Consider the following 14795-nt stretch of genomic DNA (forward strand, 5'->3'; position numbering starts at 1 on the left):
TCATCTATTTTTTAACTGCAACAACCTGAAAAAACAGCACACGACAAAGGCACGACAACCTAAATAACAAAACCGTGCGACGTCGGTCGAATGTCGTACGACAATGTCGAACAATTTCGATGATCGATCGCACGACAAATACGACATTTTGGTGCAAAAACGTATGACATTCGTGCGAATGTCGCACGACATTGTCGTGCGACGTCGTACGGTTGCACGGACGACAAACGACGGACGTCCGACGGACTTTTCAGTCAGGGAAGAATCGTCATGGCTGCAGTCGGCCGCGGTGTCCCGTTTGATTGGTTTCACACACACAAAGAAACGCCGTGGCTGCAGCGTTTTCGTTCGATTTTTTCCCGCTAAGGTAAGGTAGTACAACTTTTGGTCGATGTGGGGCCGACTCGAGTGATGGTCCCCGTATAGAGAATGCTCTACTGTCGGACCGATGTCAGCCCGATGTTAGGCAAACATTTTATTTTTTTGTAGAACCAGTGCTGTAATGGAAGGATTTTGTATAAAAATACAGTTGTTGAGGTTTTATTGTTGTTTTCTAACAGAACTAATGAATTTCGTTGTTGTGTCGTTATGTTTTGTTTTGAGAATATATAAGAGAATAATTTTAAATAAAAAAATGAGTCATTGTTGTTTAATTAAATGGTGATTGAACTGCTAATGGTGAGAGTTCTGGCATTGGATTGATTTGAAGTTGAAGTTATTTAAATACAACAACATATTTTTTTACGTTAGTAATGTTAGAAAAAGTTTCTTATTCTTTATGATTTAAGTTGGTTATAAAGTATGAAGTATGAAATGTGAAAAATCTTTGAACTAGTTTGAGTCGACAGAGTGACGGCAAAAATTAAATATACCAAATCATGTAAGGATAATTCTAAAAAGGACAATACTTTACTGTTTTGTAGCGGTGGAAACGATTAAAAAAACGACTTAAAGGTGCATTATGAACAGAATTTTCGTGCAATGGAGGGGATGCAAATTTTGGTTTGGTGCTGTGTGCATAACATGAAATATACAAATGAATTTGAAATGTTTACTAATTTGTCGAATAAATGTTTTTCTTCTACTAAGAAACTTAGAATGATGATATTTCTATTAATTATGAAAAGTGTACTTGATTGATTTAGGTTGAATAATAATTGTTAATTGAGATTAAAGGAAATGCAATAATGAAAAATCCTCAATAACAGGGAGTATCAAGAAAGCGAAGTAAATCAGAAAAATAATGAAACAACGAAATTCAAGAAAAATAAATCAAATTATAATAAGTCCTACTTGTTACTGCCAGTGTACTTTGAGCTCGAGTCCCCTGGAAGGGTAGATCCGTAATTACGAATTATTGAGTTTGGGACGGATCCGGTGGTGTAGTGGTGGGCCAAGAACAGATTTGGCCCCGGCCTAACTTCAAAATTCAGGTCGTTAGTTATCCAACCCACGTTGGTAGGCAGGGACACTCACAATCCAAGGGTCGTCAAATCGAATTCCGGGGTGGATGAGAGCGTGAGTGTAAAAAGTGGTTTGGATTGCCTGATCGTTTTAAGCCTTCGGACTGCAAGTGTGGAGTAGGAATCTTTTAATAGAGACCGCCAAGGCCATGTTGTAAAGCGATCCATTTGATTTTTTTTTCTCTAAGCTTTGAGCTTGAGTAGGGATGCTACCAACTCATAGATGGGATCATCATTTCAATGGAACCTCTCGACTTGCTCTGAGAGAGATGAGCAATCTGCCAAAACAAGTAAACGACTATCGTAGGAAGAGCTCTTCTCTTTTGCAACGTTGCCAAATTTGCTATCTAGTTACCTGCGATGCTCGTGTGGTACGTGCTGTCTTGCTTTGTCGCATTAGCTAGGATGAGCGTAAAAGAGACAAACAGACAGTGACAGATCATCTCTATGGGTGTGTCGGATGGTTATTTTGGTTCATCATTGTTGACTGTTATGCGCTCTTTCATCTTGTGTTGGAAAGCGATGGAGAAATTTATATCAACGCAGGATGCCGATCACAAATTGATGCGTTTGTAAGTGATGATTCGCATCCTTGAGCTTGAGTCCCCTGTGAGGGTAGAGCGTTTATTATGCATATTTGTGCTTGAGTCCCCCGAGAGGGTAGAGCTTGGATTATGGATACTTGTAGCTTGAGTCCCCTGTGAGGGTAGAGCGTTTATTATGCATATTTGTGCTTGAGTCCCCCGAGAGGGTAGAGCTTGGATTATGGATACTTTGAGCTTGAGTCCCCTGTGAGGGTAGAGCGTTTATTATTGCATTTGTGTGCCTGAGTCCCCCGAGAGGGTAGAGCTTGCATTATGGATACTTTGAGCTTGAGTCCCCTGTGAGGGTAGAGCGTTTATTATGCATATTTGTGCTTGAGTCCCCCGAGAGGGTAGAGCTTGGATTATGGATACTTGTAGCTTGAGTCCCCTGTGAGGGTAGAGCGTTTATTATGCATATTTGTGCTTGAGTCCCCCGAGAGGGTAGAGCTTGGATTATGGATACTTCGAGCTTGAATCCCCGGTGAGATAGAGCGTTTATTACAGCCCGGGAGTATGTTGACAGCTCCCATACAAACTGAGTGTACCCCTTTTTGTGGGCCCAGTGGGCCTAAGATGGCGGCCTTCGATATTATCTAGCCAAACTTTTGAAAATGGCGTATAGTTTAAATAAAAAAAATAGTTTTTGCCTTGTTTCGGTTTAAAACGACAAAATAAGCAGTCTGGAATCATTTTCTTAAAAAACTTGTTTAGAGATACGCCATGTTCAAATATTAGTCTATAACAGTTGAAGTGAGCGTGCCGCGAAAGCCGTCACGGAAAAAAAAAGTTTCCCATGCACATTTTGAGTTACGTATTTGATGGGTGGACTCCGACGAGGCCCACTGGCCATCTGTCGGTGAATACGCGCAACTCACGAAAACTGTCAAACTGTCCGGCTGGTTTATTATCATATTTTTGTTTGAGTCTCTTCAGAGGGTAAAGCGTGGATTTGAGATTAAACCCTGTAGAAGGATAGAGGAAGAATTATGTATACATTGAGCTTGATGCTCCAGCAATAATTGAGCGTAATTTATGGGTAAATTTTGAGCTCATAATTCGAATTCAGGGAAGATGCTACAAAACTGGGATTTATCGATTGTTGGACAAATTAGTTAAGGATTTCAGATATTGAAATCCTTAAGCCTTAAAAAAAAGGCTCGTAACCTACACGACTTAAATTTGAGTATATGATTGGATTTCAAGGAAGATGTAAAACCATGGGGTTGGGCGCATGGTCGATCCGTAGGGAATACGGAGCAACTACCGTAAATATAGGTAAATACGTATTTACGGCATGCACGAGATTTTGAACGAAATTTTGATCAGTGTGGAATGTGACGTTTCTACACTTCAGCAGCAAATGTCACAACCAAAACAGAAACAACGTGAGTCGGTTAAGGCTGTAACGTACGGATTGGAGGAGGACGCGACTGCGCTGGCCGAAACAATCTCCGCAGGTTCAAGTGGATGCCAAGTTCCTCCACCCACCGGTTTCGATCTAGCAGGCCGAAAGCAACTGACCGCTGTTGACGGATTTGAAGGGATTTTTCAAAGGAACCATGATTCCGTGCGGGGCTGCTACCGTTCACAAGGCACTGGCCGCAATGGATACCATCGTCGAAGCTGCCGACGAAGGCGGTTGGGATGCGTGTCGTCGAATTGTTCGAGAATGCCTTGGACGCTGAGGAGTCGCCAGATGGGATGTTGGAGACGAAGACCTGGAACTGCCCGCCGGTAACAAAGGCTTCTACGCCGTACCTCCGAGTGGACTTCCACCGCTTCCACATGTGATCGATCAACTCCCAACTCGCCACGGACCTTGTCCGTGCAGGATCGTTCCTCTTACAGCCCATCCCCATCGAAACTGGAAAGAACTAAATGTTAGGAACACATCCAACGAAAAGCACCAGTACATACTGCTCGTTGTCGAATCCCGCCAAAAAATTGCCGAAGCCCAACAACTCCTAACCATTTGTCGCGAATACGTCGTCAGTCTACACACCCCCGGCGAACAGAAGCGATTCTGCGAGCTGGCCGCCTACTTAACCCAGGTCAACCTCCAACCTCTTTTCAAGTTTAAAAACTACAAAACCTCAGACTTCTTCGCACGACGCCTCCTCGAACTAAGACCCCGTACCGCGACAAACCCACAAAAAAGTTCTCGCTTCGTTGCGCGTCCTACCTGCCCCGTACTAGGGCATCACCTGTGCCGTTTGAAGTCGGTATTGAAGGTCCAGTTTTGCAGCGCTCTTGGGGAAGCCCTATCAAAGTTGTTCAAGAAGCGGAAAAGAGACTAGCCGCACGCCTAGGAAGATCGGATGAAAAGCAATGCGCAAACCGTTCCCAATCAGTAGTCATCCTGGACCAATCACCGTTCCGGGTCATAACCCGTTTCCTCAAGAGTTCTTCATGCTCAGCGCGAAGACGCAGTCAAAATAACCAACCGCCACCAATTTTTTTTTATTATTTTGAAAAATTATAAGAAATGATTCATTTTTTTCCTTTTTTTCGACAAAATTATCACAATCATTAATTCCTTCTCTGCAGCTCGCAAAAGAGCAAATATGCTGTGGTAATAGTTGAAGCGATAGACCTGATTGTCCACCTCCACCTGTTACAGGTAGCCGTACACGATCTCATTGCACATGCTGCACCGGGAACCGAATGGTACGGCTTGCCCTAAAGTTTGCCCTTTGCCTGCAGGATCATTTTCATGATGAGGTGGCCATACTTTTCCTCAGGCTGCTAGAATCTCGAGTACAAAACAGTCCTGTAGAAGGCCTTTCCATGAAGCGCTCGCCCGCAGGAGCAGTTGGTCTTCATGGCAGGCCGCTCCAGCACCGCTGGCGACTCATTTCCTCGATCTTGGGCGTGGTGTTGGCACATTGCACGGCGGCAAGTTCTTGGTTGAACGCTTGCCGGAAGAGCAACTGCTACTCAACTGCGACAGCGTTGATGAAACGGCAGACGGGAAGTTTCCACCACCATCCCGGAAAGTGAGTGGCAGGGTGGCATGGTGGCAGTACGAACACTGAGGATTCTTGCTGGTGCTGCAGGTGCTCCGACGGTCAGCACACGTAGTTGGATTTGTTGATGTCCTCACCGAAGGTTTGATTAAGCGAGCTGGACCTGTAGATGGAGCTATTGCGTGACGGTGAATTGGTTGATGTTGTTTGCTCGAGCTAGTTGGCGGTTTTCGGAAGACGCGAGGGTGAGGGCAGCCGAGGCTTGGTCTACCGTGGCGCTTGTCCGCTTGTCGATACGCAGTACATACAAAGATTGCAAGGGAACCGGCGGAGTACCTCGATGAAAAATTATTTCCAATAAATTTCATATTTGTAAACAATACGCGTCATGTCAATGACAGCTGAGAGAACCACACTGAAATAAATCGCATGTAGGAATCACGCATGACCGTAAATATGGATGCACTACGGATCAACATATGCCATATAGGCAATATATGTAGAGTGACCACCTCGTGTGTAAAACACAAATAATAAAGAAACAAACATATTGTTGGACAAATTGGTTAAAGATTTCAGATATTTTTAATCTTTTTGGAGTAATGATTATAAAACGATATGCTCGTAACCTACACGACTTAAATTTGAGCTCATGATTGGATTTCAGGGAAGACGCAAAAAAAATATCGTTTGTTTTTGAAAGTTGGTGAAGAATTTTTGACTTTCAATCTTATTGTGGTGATGATTTGAGAAACGATAGGCCTACACGACTTAAATTTGAGCTCATGATTGGAATTCAGGGAAGACGCAAAAAAAATATATATATCGTTTGTTTTTGAAAGTTGGTGAAGAATTTTAGACTTTCAATCTTTTTGCGGTGATGATTTGAGAAACGATAGGCTCGTAACCTACACGACTTAAATTTGAGCTCATGATTGGATTTCAGGGAAGATACAAAAATATCGTTTGTTTTTGAAGTTGGTGAAGAATTTTAGACTTTCAATCTTTTTGAGGTGATGATTTGAGAAACGATAGGCTCGTAATCTACACGACTTAAATTTGAGCTCATGATTGGATTTCAGGGAAGACGCAAAAAAAAAATCGTTTGTTTTTGAAAGTTGGTGAAGAATTTTAGACTTTCAATCTTTTTGCGGTGATGATTTGAGAAACGATAGGCTCGTAACCTACACGACTTAAATTTGAGCTCATGATTGGATTTCAGGGAAGATACAAAAAATATCGTTTGTTTTTGAAGTTGGTGAAGAATTTTAGACTTTCAATCTTTTTGAGGTGATGATTTGAGAAACGATAGGCTCGTAATCTACACGACTTAAATTTGAGCTCATGATTGGATTTCAGGGAAGACGCAAAAAAAAATATATGTATCGTTTGTTTTTGAAAGTTGGTGAAGAAAAAATATCGTTTGTTTTTGAAGTTGGTGAAGAATTTTAGACTTTCAATCTTTTTGCGGTGTTAATTTGAGAAACGATAGGCTCGTAACCTACCGACTTAAATTTGAGCTCATGATTGGATTTCAAGGAAGATGCAAAAAAATATCGTTTGTTTTTGAAAGACTTAGGCTTTCAATCTTTTTGAGGTGAAGATTTAGGAAACGATAGGCTCGTAGCCTACAAGATTTAAAATTTGAGCTCATGATTGGATTTCAGGGAAATGCAAAAAAAAGAAATTTATATCGTTTGTTTTTGAAAGTTGGTGAAGAATTTTAGACTTTCAATCTTTTTGCGGTGATAATTTGAGAAACGATAGGCTCGTAACCTACCGACTTAAATTTGAGCTCATGATTGGATTTCAAGGAAGATGCAAAAAAAATATCGTTTGTTTTTGAAAGACTTAGGCTTTCAATCTTTTTGAGGTGAAAATTTAGGAAACGATAGGCTCGTAGCCTACAAGATTTAAAATTTGAGCTCATGATTGGATTTCAGGGAAATGCAAAAAAAAGAAATTTATATCGTTTGTTTTTGAAAGTTGGTGAAGAATTTTAGACTTTCAATCTTTTTGCGGTGATAATTTGAGAAACGATAGGCTCGTAACCTACCGACTTTAATTTGAGCTCATGATTGGATTTCAAGGAAGATGCAAAAAAAATATCGTTTGTTTTTGAAAGACTTAGGCTTTCAATCTTTTTGAGGTGAAGATTTAGGAAACGATAGGCTCGTAGCCTACAAGATTTAAAATTTGAGCTAATGATTGGATTTCAGGGAAATGCAAAAAAAAGAAATTTATATCGTTTGTTTTTGAAAGTTGGTGAAGAATTTTAGACTTTCAATCTTTTTGCGGTGATAATTTGAGAAACGATAGGCTCGTAACCTACCGACTTAAATTTGAGCTCATGATTGGATTTCAAGGAAGATGCAAAAAAAATATCGTTTGTTTTTGAAAGACTTAGGCTTTCAATCTTTTTGAGGTGAAGATTTAGGAAACGATAGGCTCGTAGCCTACAAGATTTAAAATTTGAGCTCATGATTGGATTTCAGGGAAATGCAAAAAAAAAGAAATTTATATCGTTTGTTTTTGAAAGTTGGTGAAGAATTTTAGACTTTCAATCTTTTTGCGGTGATAATTTGAGAAACGATAGGCTCGTAACCTACCGACTTAAATTTGAGCTCATGATTGGATTTCAAGGAAGATGCAAAAAAAATATCGTTTGTTTTTGAAAGACTTAGGCTTTCAATCTTTTTGAGGTGAAGATTTAGGAAACGATAGGCTCGTAGCCTACAAGATTTAAAATTTGAGCTCATGATTGGATTTCAGGGAAATGCAAAAAAAAGAAATTTATATCGTTTGTTTTTGAAAGTTGGTGAAGAATTTTAGACTTTCAATCTTTTTGCGGTGATAATTTGAGAAACGATAGGCTCGTAACCTACCGACTTAAATTTGAGCTCATGATTGGATTTCAAGGAAGATGCAAAAAAAATATCGTTTGTTTTTGAAAGACTTAGGCTTTCAATCTTTTTGAGGTGAAGATTTAGGAAACGATAGGCTCGTAGCCTACAAGACTTAAAATTTGAGCTTATGATTGGATTTCAAGGAAAATGTAAACAAAAAAAAAGTATAATAATAGTGATATCGATTAATGGACTAATTGGAAAAGTATTTTTTGTTTCTCAAACCCATTTTCTGGGAAGATTGTAGGTTATAATTTCTTGTGTATTATTCAATCAATTTATAACACGAGCGCTTCCGAGGTTTTCGTTTTTAATTTTTTATTTGCAGGTAACCATATAGACGTTAGGGTTTTGACTTGCATGAACCTCGATCAAGGATACCGGAGAAGGATCTGCCGATACTGAATCTTGGGACGAGCAGTATTTCCAGAATACCAACGAACACCATGCTGAGCATTAGGTTGCAGTTGAATTTGTGATTATTATTAATTAATAAGATATGAATCCAAAATAAAATCAGTAGTGAAAAAAAAGACACTAAGACAAAAATAAGAGTAGGGAAGAACGAGGATGTAGTGAATGAGTGTGGTAGAGAAGAGTGAGAGAGAGAGAGAGAGAGAGAGAGAGAGAGAGAGTTAGCGAAATAAGAGAGATCAGGTCAGCCGAGAGAGAAGTTGAAGATGTATGTGTGAGCAAACGAGAAATAAATCAGTCGTGTGTTTTGCTTTGGCCAGAAAAGACGCGTTTGTGTTTCTTATCCGAAACGGAAGATTTTCCGAAAATTTGGAGTGAATACCGCTCAAGTCACGACACTATCTTCGGTTGAATGGTGGCGGGTAAGATCACGAATCCGTGTCGGATAAGTACTCACATCGCGGTTCTCAACGAGAGGACTCCCACAATCACGACGCCACATCACAACCTGGACGGATCAATTACGAAGCGACCGGTGAACAAGAAGAACAAGAAGCGTTCCGGTGCAATCGCCACCATGTACCCGTTCCAGGACGGCGACGCAAGCAAGGAGGACATCAAGCCAGGGAAACTGGTCCTGGTCAAGAGTAACAGCACACCACCAACAGCCTGGGAACTGGCCCGGGTCGTAGCAGTTCATCCGGATCGAGCAGGGCTGGTTCGGGACGTGACGCTGCGTCGAGGAATGTTCGAGTCAGACATGCATTTGAACGCTCTGTACTTGCACTTCATGTTCTTATAAGCACATCTAGGAGGCACAGAACTTGGTGTTTTAACCACCTTACGAGAACGCGTGCCGAACTTTTATCGGCTCTTTGAACAATTGTATATGTTTTTTGAACAATGTTCAACTCTTCTTCATTTATATTTTGAACTAGGCTAGTGCTTTTCACGAATTGGTGTAGCGCCGAAGCCCATTCTCAGATACTCATCAAAACATAAAATATTTATCTAGAACTCACCTTAAAAAACTGTAAAATGGATATTTTTTTCTAGCAAAGCGCACTGTTAGTTGTTTCCGTATCTTGAAATCCCACAGCAAAGTCAAAGGTTAAAGTCAAAGAGTATGTAAAAAAACGGGTTTGCATAAAATGGTCCTCAAAAATCCGAATTCCTAAGCTTACAACAATCTGGACCACTAGACAGCTATTCCACATTGTTCATTTTGGTTTCACACACGGATAATCGATGATGTTTATCACTTCACGGTTCTATTTAGCTTTATTTTCCTACTTTTTTCGTTGCAAAAAAATTAAACCAGAAAAAATAATGACATTTCCACGTTCAGTCAAAGTTCTGACACAGTGCCCGTGCGCGTACTTTGATTAAAAACACGGTGTTTTTTAATCTTAGAAGAACAAGAGCAGCACCCGTGCCGTGCCGATGCACCTCTGGTTCGAGTACCAGTGCTCGGCACAGAAGATCTGTCCGCTTCTGAATTGAGACGCTGTCTCAATGGCGGGGAGAATGTTTGCGGAATACCTGCGGCCAACCCCTCGGTGCGCGGCCGGTCTGTCAACGCGAGCGTCGTTAGCGTCGTTGCGTGCTAGTTTTTGCCGTTGCAGTGGGTCATAAACAAACATAACAATAAACGTCAGTGAGGAAAAAGATTTGAAAAGAGAACGACGTGTTTCATTGAATCGTGCGCGATCCTAATCCGCCGGAAAGTCTTTCTTCCATCGTGCGCCACTGTTCCGACGTCGGAACCCGGCCAATTTCGATACAGTCCATTAACACCCCTTGTATACTTCCAAGTATATAAGCAAATTTCTTTTCATCGCATTGCTAAATAATAACTCATCAGGATCAACTCGGATCTTCTTGCACCCTTCGACATAGTTGTAGGTATATATTAGGGTGGGTACGTTTTTCAAAAAGTTCTGGGATCAAGTTTTAGTATGGTTCCCCTTGTAGGGCATGCCCATAGGGACTTTCATGCCAAATATCAGCTCATTTGGTTGCTAACTGGCTGCGCGCATCAGGGTTAAAGTTTACATGGGAACTAGCATGGGAATTACTATGGGAAATTGGAACTTTTTGTTCAAATGCTCCTACAGGTCTGGGAAAATCACGCGCCAACTTCTGGTATGGTCAGGACTATGGGGAATGGTCTGGAGAACACATTTCCCGAAGAGAGCATATGGATTCGTTGTCCCTAGACCTGGCGCATCGGCAAACAATCCGATGTCTCCGGAATCAACAGTTTTCCCTCAAAAAGCATCAAATTTTCCTTAGCATGCTATGAAAGCTTGATGAACACCGCGACGCCATACGTCAGGCAGCTATCACGTGGGTTGACAGCAAATTACAGTTCTCCCATAGAGCTTTATGACGTTTGATTTTGCTGGCTGACAAAATTTAACCTCACTTTATTTTCGTGTACGTGCACGCAACACATACGCACGTAGATTACTCTATAAGGAATACATTGTAGAAAAAAAGCAAAAAATAATAAATAAGAGTGTACACTCAACCCCCGGTCATTTGTCACTTTTTCGTTTGACACTTTTTTAGTTTGTACCCTATTGGTTGGTCAAAGTCAAACTAAAAAGTGACAAACTGTCACTTTTTACACGGCGCTCACGCACACTATCGAAACAAACGTTTGATAGTGTGTGTGAACTCCGTTCAAAAAAGGTGTCAAACTAAAAAATGACCCCGTTCGTTTGACAACAGTTGGTGTCAAACCATCGGGGTTTTAGTGTAATTTAAACAATAATCATCGTAACCCCCACACTGGTGGACCCTCCGTCGCGTTCAACTTTGAACCGGTTCACCGCGAACGGGCATTCCCTCGGCGACCTTGACGTCTTGTTTGACGTTTCTCGTTATTTTCGTTTGTGTTCCTTTTTCCATCAGTGCTTCGAACTCAATCATTTTGATGTCAGATTTTTAGCGAAATAAGACGGAAAAATATTTTTCGCGACAAAATTGCTACGACTCGCGGTTTGTGTTTCTTTTTGTTTCAACGAGGAGCAGTGGATTGATTTGAGTGTTTTACGGTGGGGCTGGTGGTGCGATTAGCGCCGAATTGGAGGAGGGATCGCGCTTCCGTTCCAGTTTGGCCATGACTGGGCGAAAGCTCGAAGGACGTGTTAATCCAATTGTCGCCCCTTGATGAGCTCATTGCTTTCGTTGTCGACGCCGCGGATGTTGGCTGCCCTCGTCGTAGGATGTCTCAGAGTCCACCGAATTACATGGAGGGGGTCCCGGTGAAAATTTCGGAGCGCTTTCGGCCTCCCCCGAAGGTCACACTGCCGCAGAGTGTGATCAATCGATTGGCGCAGGTTGATGGTGGTGGATCGTCGTCATCTAGGATCGTTCCCAGTTACGACTTTGAGCTGGAGGAGACCGTACTTAAGAGGATTGGCGAGTGGCGTGCGGCCAAGGATAAGCAACTTTACGAGAGGGGAGAGCGAATCCGGCGGAAGGAGTTGGAGCTGGCCAGGCTTGCGGAAGAGGAGCAGAAGCGTAAGTTGAACCAGATTTGTTATCCGGAAACGGACGATTTGTCGAGTGCTAGCGAGGAAGATGGAGAGGACGAGGTTTCCGAGGAGAACGATGAATCGATACCATCCGGATCGTCGGAAGAGCAGGTCGCCCAGATTAGGACGTCCGCAGCTCAGTATAGTCAGTTTAATAAATTTGATACGATTCTGATTCCGACGGTGCTGCCGGAACTTGCCACAGCGAACAGAACTAGCGCTAGCGATGAACTCATTACTTCTGGCGGTGGTTTGACCACCAACAATGTCCACATTCCAAAGAGCACTAACTTACTAAATAACAATAACTACAACAAGATCAATTATTCAGACTTTGAGAATGATACTTCCAGTCCGTTCGATAACATGGAACTGAAAACTATGAACGATTTAGATATCCTAGCGCAAGTTTTGAACCTGAACGCTCCAAGCTCGGGCTCGGAACGAAGTCCGGAAGAGACGAACGACTCGAAGCCCAAGCCCATTGAAGAAGCGGTGGCAACAACGACGACGACGACGATAGATCAAGCAACCGTTCCCACGGTTCAACAGCCACAGTATAGCTACGGTCAAACGGCCCAACAATATCAGCCCGGAACGTACTCGATGCCAACCCAGCCGCAGCAGCAGCAGCCTCCTTCCTCGAACGATTACTACAAGTCCTACAACAGTTACCATTACAACTATTGCGCGTACACTCCGACATCGACTTCGACCGCGACAAGTTGCTACACCCCGACTTCCGGTGCCGTGGCCGCCGCAACCGTTCCATACCACTCGCCCAGCACGCAGTATCAGTATCAACCGACGGCGGCACAGTACAGCTACTACCCGTACACGAGTGCGGCCACGGCCGGCAACTCACCCGCGACTCAGCCAACCTATGCTCACAACTATCTCTACAACAACGCTGCCGCTGCCGCGTCCTACTACAACTATCCGGCAGGGCAGTCGGCCACTCCGGCGGATGAAGCCTCCAGCCTGCGATCCAAGTCGAAAAGCGTGCCCGACATCGTGCGCCAGCTCGACGAAGAGGTGCAGGATTCGGCCCTGCGACGCACCCGGAACAATAGTCAATCGACCGCCGAGCGGCGACTGGAGGACGACGGTAAACCTAATTGTTGCTAGTGGAATCGTTCAAAAAATGACCTAATTATCTTTTTCAAACTTTTCAGAGCCAACGGTTCACACTCCGGCAGTCACAACCGGCAGCAACGCGCGGACCGATTTCACCCTGTACAACCAGCTGTCCGCCGGAGAGCAGAATCTAGTGAAACGCATCGGCTCGATGGGATTCCCGTTGGAGCGCGTTGCGGCGGTGCTAAAGCGACTCGGAAGCGACGATAAAAAGGTAACGTTGAGGTGTGATTACACGATGATGGAAAAGCCCCTAACGATCCCTTTTAAAACAGATTGTAGAACATTTGATACCGCTGAGCGAGCTGCTGGATCTGGGATTTGAGGAGGAGAAAATCTCCGAAGCACTGGTCAAGTTTGGCAACAACAAACACAAAGCGTTGGACTATTTGATATCGTAGTATTTATGCGAGCAGCGATGAACGAAAGCGGTTTTTTTTGCGGTTTGTGATGAAAGCAGAACATTGATGCAGAAAGAGAAAGAGCGACGAGAGCCGTAAACCAAAATGATTGTAGCAAACTATTTTAAATTTACAATAACACGATAAAACTTATATGCTTTGCTTTTTCCAATGCCTTAGTCGCAATAAAAATGAAATGTGTAGAGTGCGTCGTGTGTTTGTCTCGGCACTGAGATATTTTTGTTCGAGTTCAAGCAGCCACCGCAGCGCGCAGCAACAGCAAACAACTTCGTTCGTTTGATCGCCAAGTGTTAGTGTAATTAATACTGGTTGTGTTTCTCCCATCCCATGAATACTACTAACACTGGTGGTGAGTAGATTTTTGTTAGAGTAGCGTTTGGCTCGCTCCGGAGAAGAATGCTCTTTATATATTCTTATTTATTATGAGTTTTCGGTACATACAACAAAAAAGATAGCCCCTTTATCGAATGAACAATAAAATTACCTATCCATTCTAGATCTATTGTATTGCATTTGTTGGCTTGCTTTCCGAAACTTCCTAGAAAAATAAATTAAAATTAAGTAATTCTCTAGAATTCCGCTAATTTTACGAGATCCTAATATTATATTTTTTTATTTCAATGAAACTTTGACCATGCATTCCCTATGCCTAATTTTAAAAGTCGTTGGTCTTTTAAATTCCTTTCCCCAAGACAATTCAAATGAGACCAAAATGGACAAAATCGGTTAAGCCAGTCCCGCATTTATTTTGATCCACATCCCCCCACACACACAGACATTTGCTCAAAATTAGATTCTGAATCGATATGTATACGATTTAAATAACAAATTAACAGGTTTATTCTAAATTTTAATTCTTCTAAATTTTTAGATTTAAGATTTCCTTTTTTTTTGTTCAAAAAAGTGCAACTGAGAAAAACGCGATTGAAATTTTTCGACCGATTTCTGTGTTTCTACGCATGATTGTCCCATGAGTCCCTATTCGCCCTATGTGTCCCTAATCGTCCCAGTTAGCAGGTTATCACCCTTATTTGTGATTCTCTTTCTATACAACTGGTAAACAAGACATAATGCTTAGTAAAACTCATGATTCCGTGTAAGAAAATACTTGGTGGGACAATTATGCGTAGAAGTTTAACGATGGGACAAACAGACTTGGTGTTGTTTTTAATGAGTTTCCGAACAAAGTAGGGGCAGGGGGGGGGGGCAGAATGGACCAGGGGGGCAGAATGGGCCACCCTTGGTTTTGGGCTTTAGAATGGATTTAGACCAATTGTAAGGCAAGGGTCTTATAAAGGACGTCAAATAACTTCACCATACCGAAAACGACGTTTGAATTCATTGTATTTTTCGATTTA

The 14795-nt window shown here is 42.4% G+C and overlaps 1 protein-coding gene across 2 annotated transcripts; it reads left to right on the plus strand.

Annotated features, from left to right (window-relative positions):
• The first annotated feature begins 11277 nt into the window (after positions 1-11277).
• LOC120419357 (mucin-5AC) lies at positions 11278-13933 on the plus strand. Of its 2 annotated transcripts, XM_052710480.1 has the most exons (4): positions 11279-11864; positions 12273-12986; positions 13054-13229; positions 13291-13933. In XM_052710480.1, the coding sequence occupies exons 1-4, from the start codon at positions 11567-11569 to the stop codon at positions 13414-13416; spliced, it is 1314 nt and encodes a 437-aa protein (XP_052566440.1). In that variant the 5' UTR covers positions 11279-11566; the 3' UTR covers positions 13417-13933. The 2 variants fall into 2 exon arrangements, with proteins under 2 accessions (XP_039437961.1, XP_052566440.1); XM_039582027.2 differs by having other exon boundaries at positions 11278-12986.
• The last annotated feature ends 862 nt before the right edge of the window (positions 13934-14795 follow it).

This window comes from Culex pipiens, chromosome 3, assembly GCF_016801865.2.
Source record: "Culex pipiens pallens isolate TS chromosome 3, TS_CPP_V2, whole genome shotgun sequence".
Classification (NCBI taxonomy): Eukaryota; Metazoa; Arthropoda; class Insecta; order Diptera; family Culicidae; genus Culex; species Culex pipiens.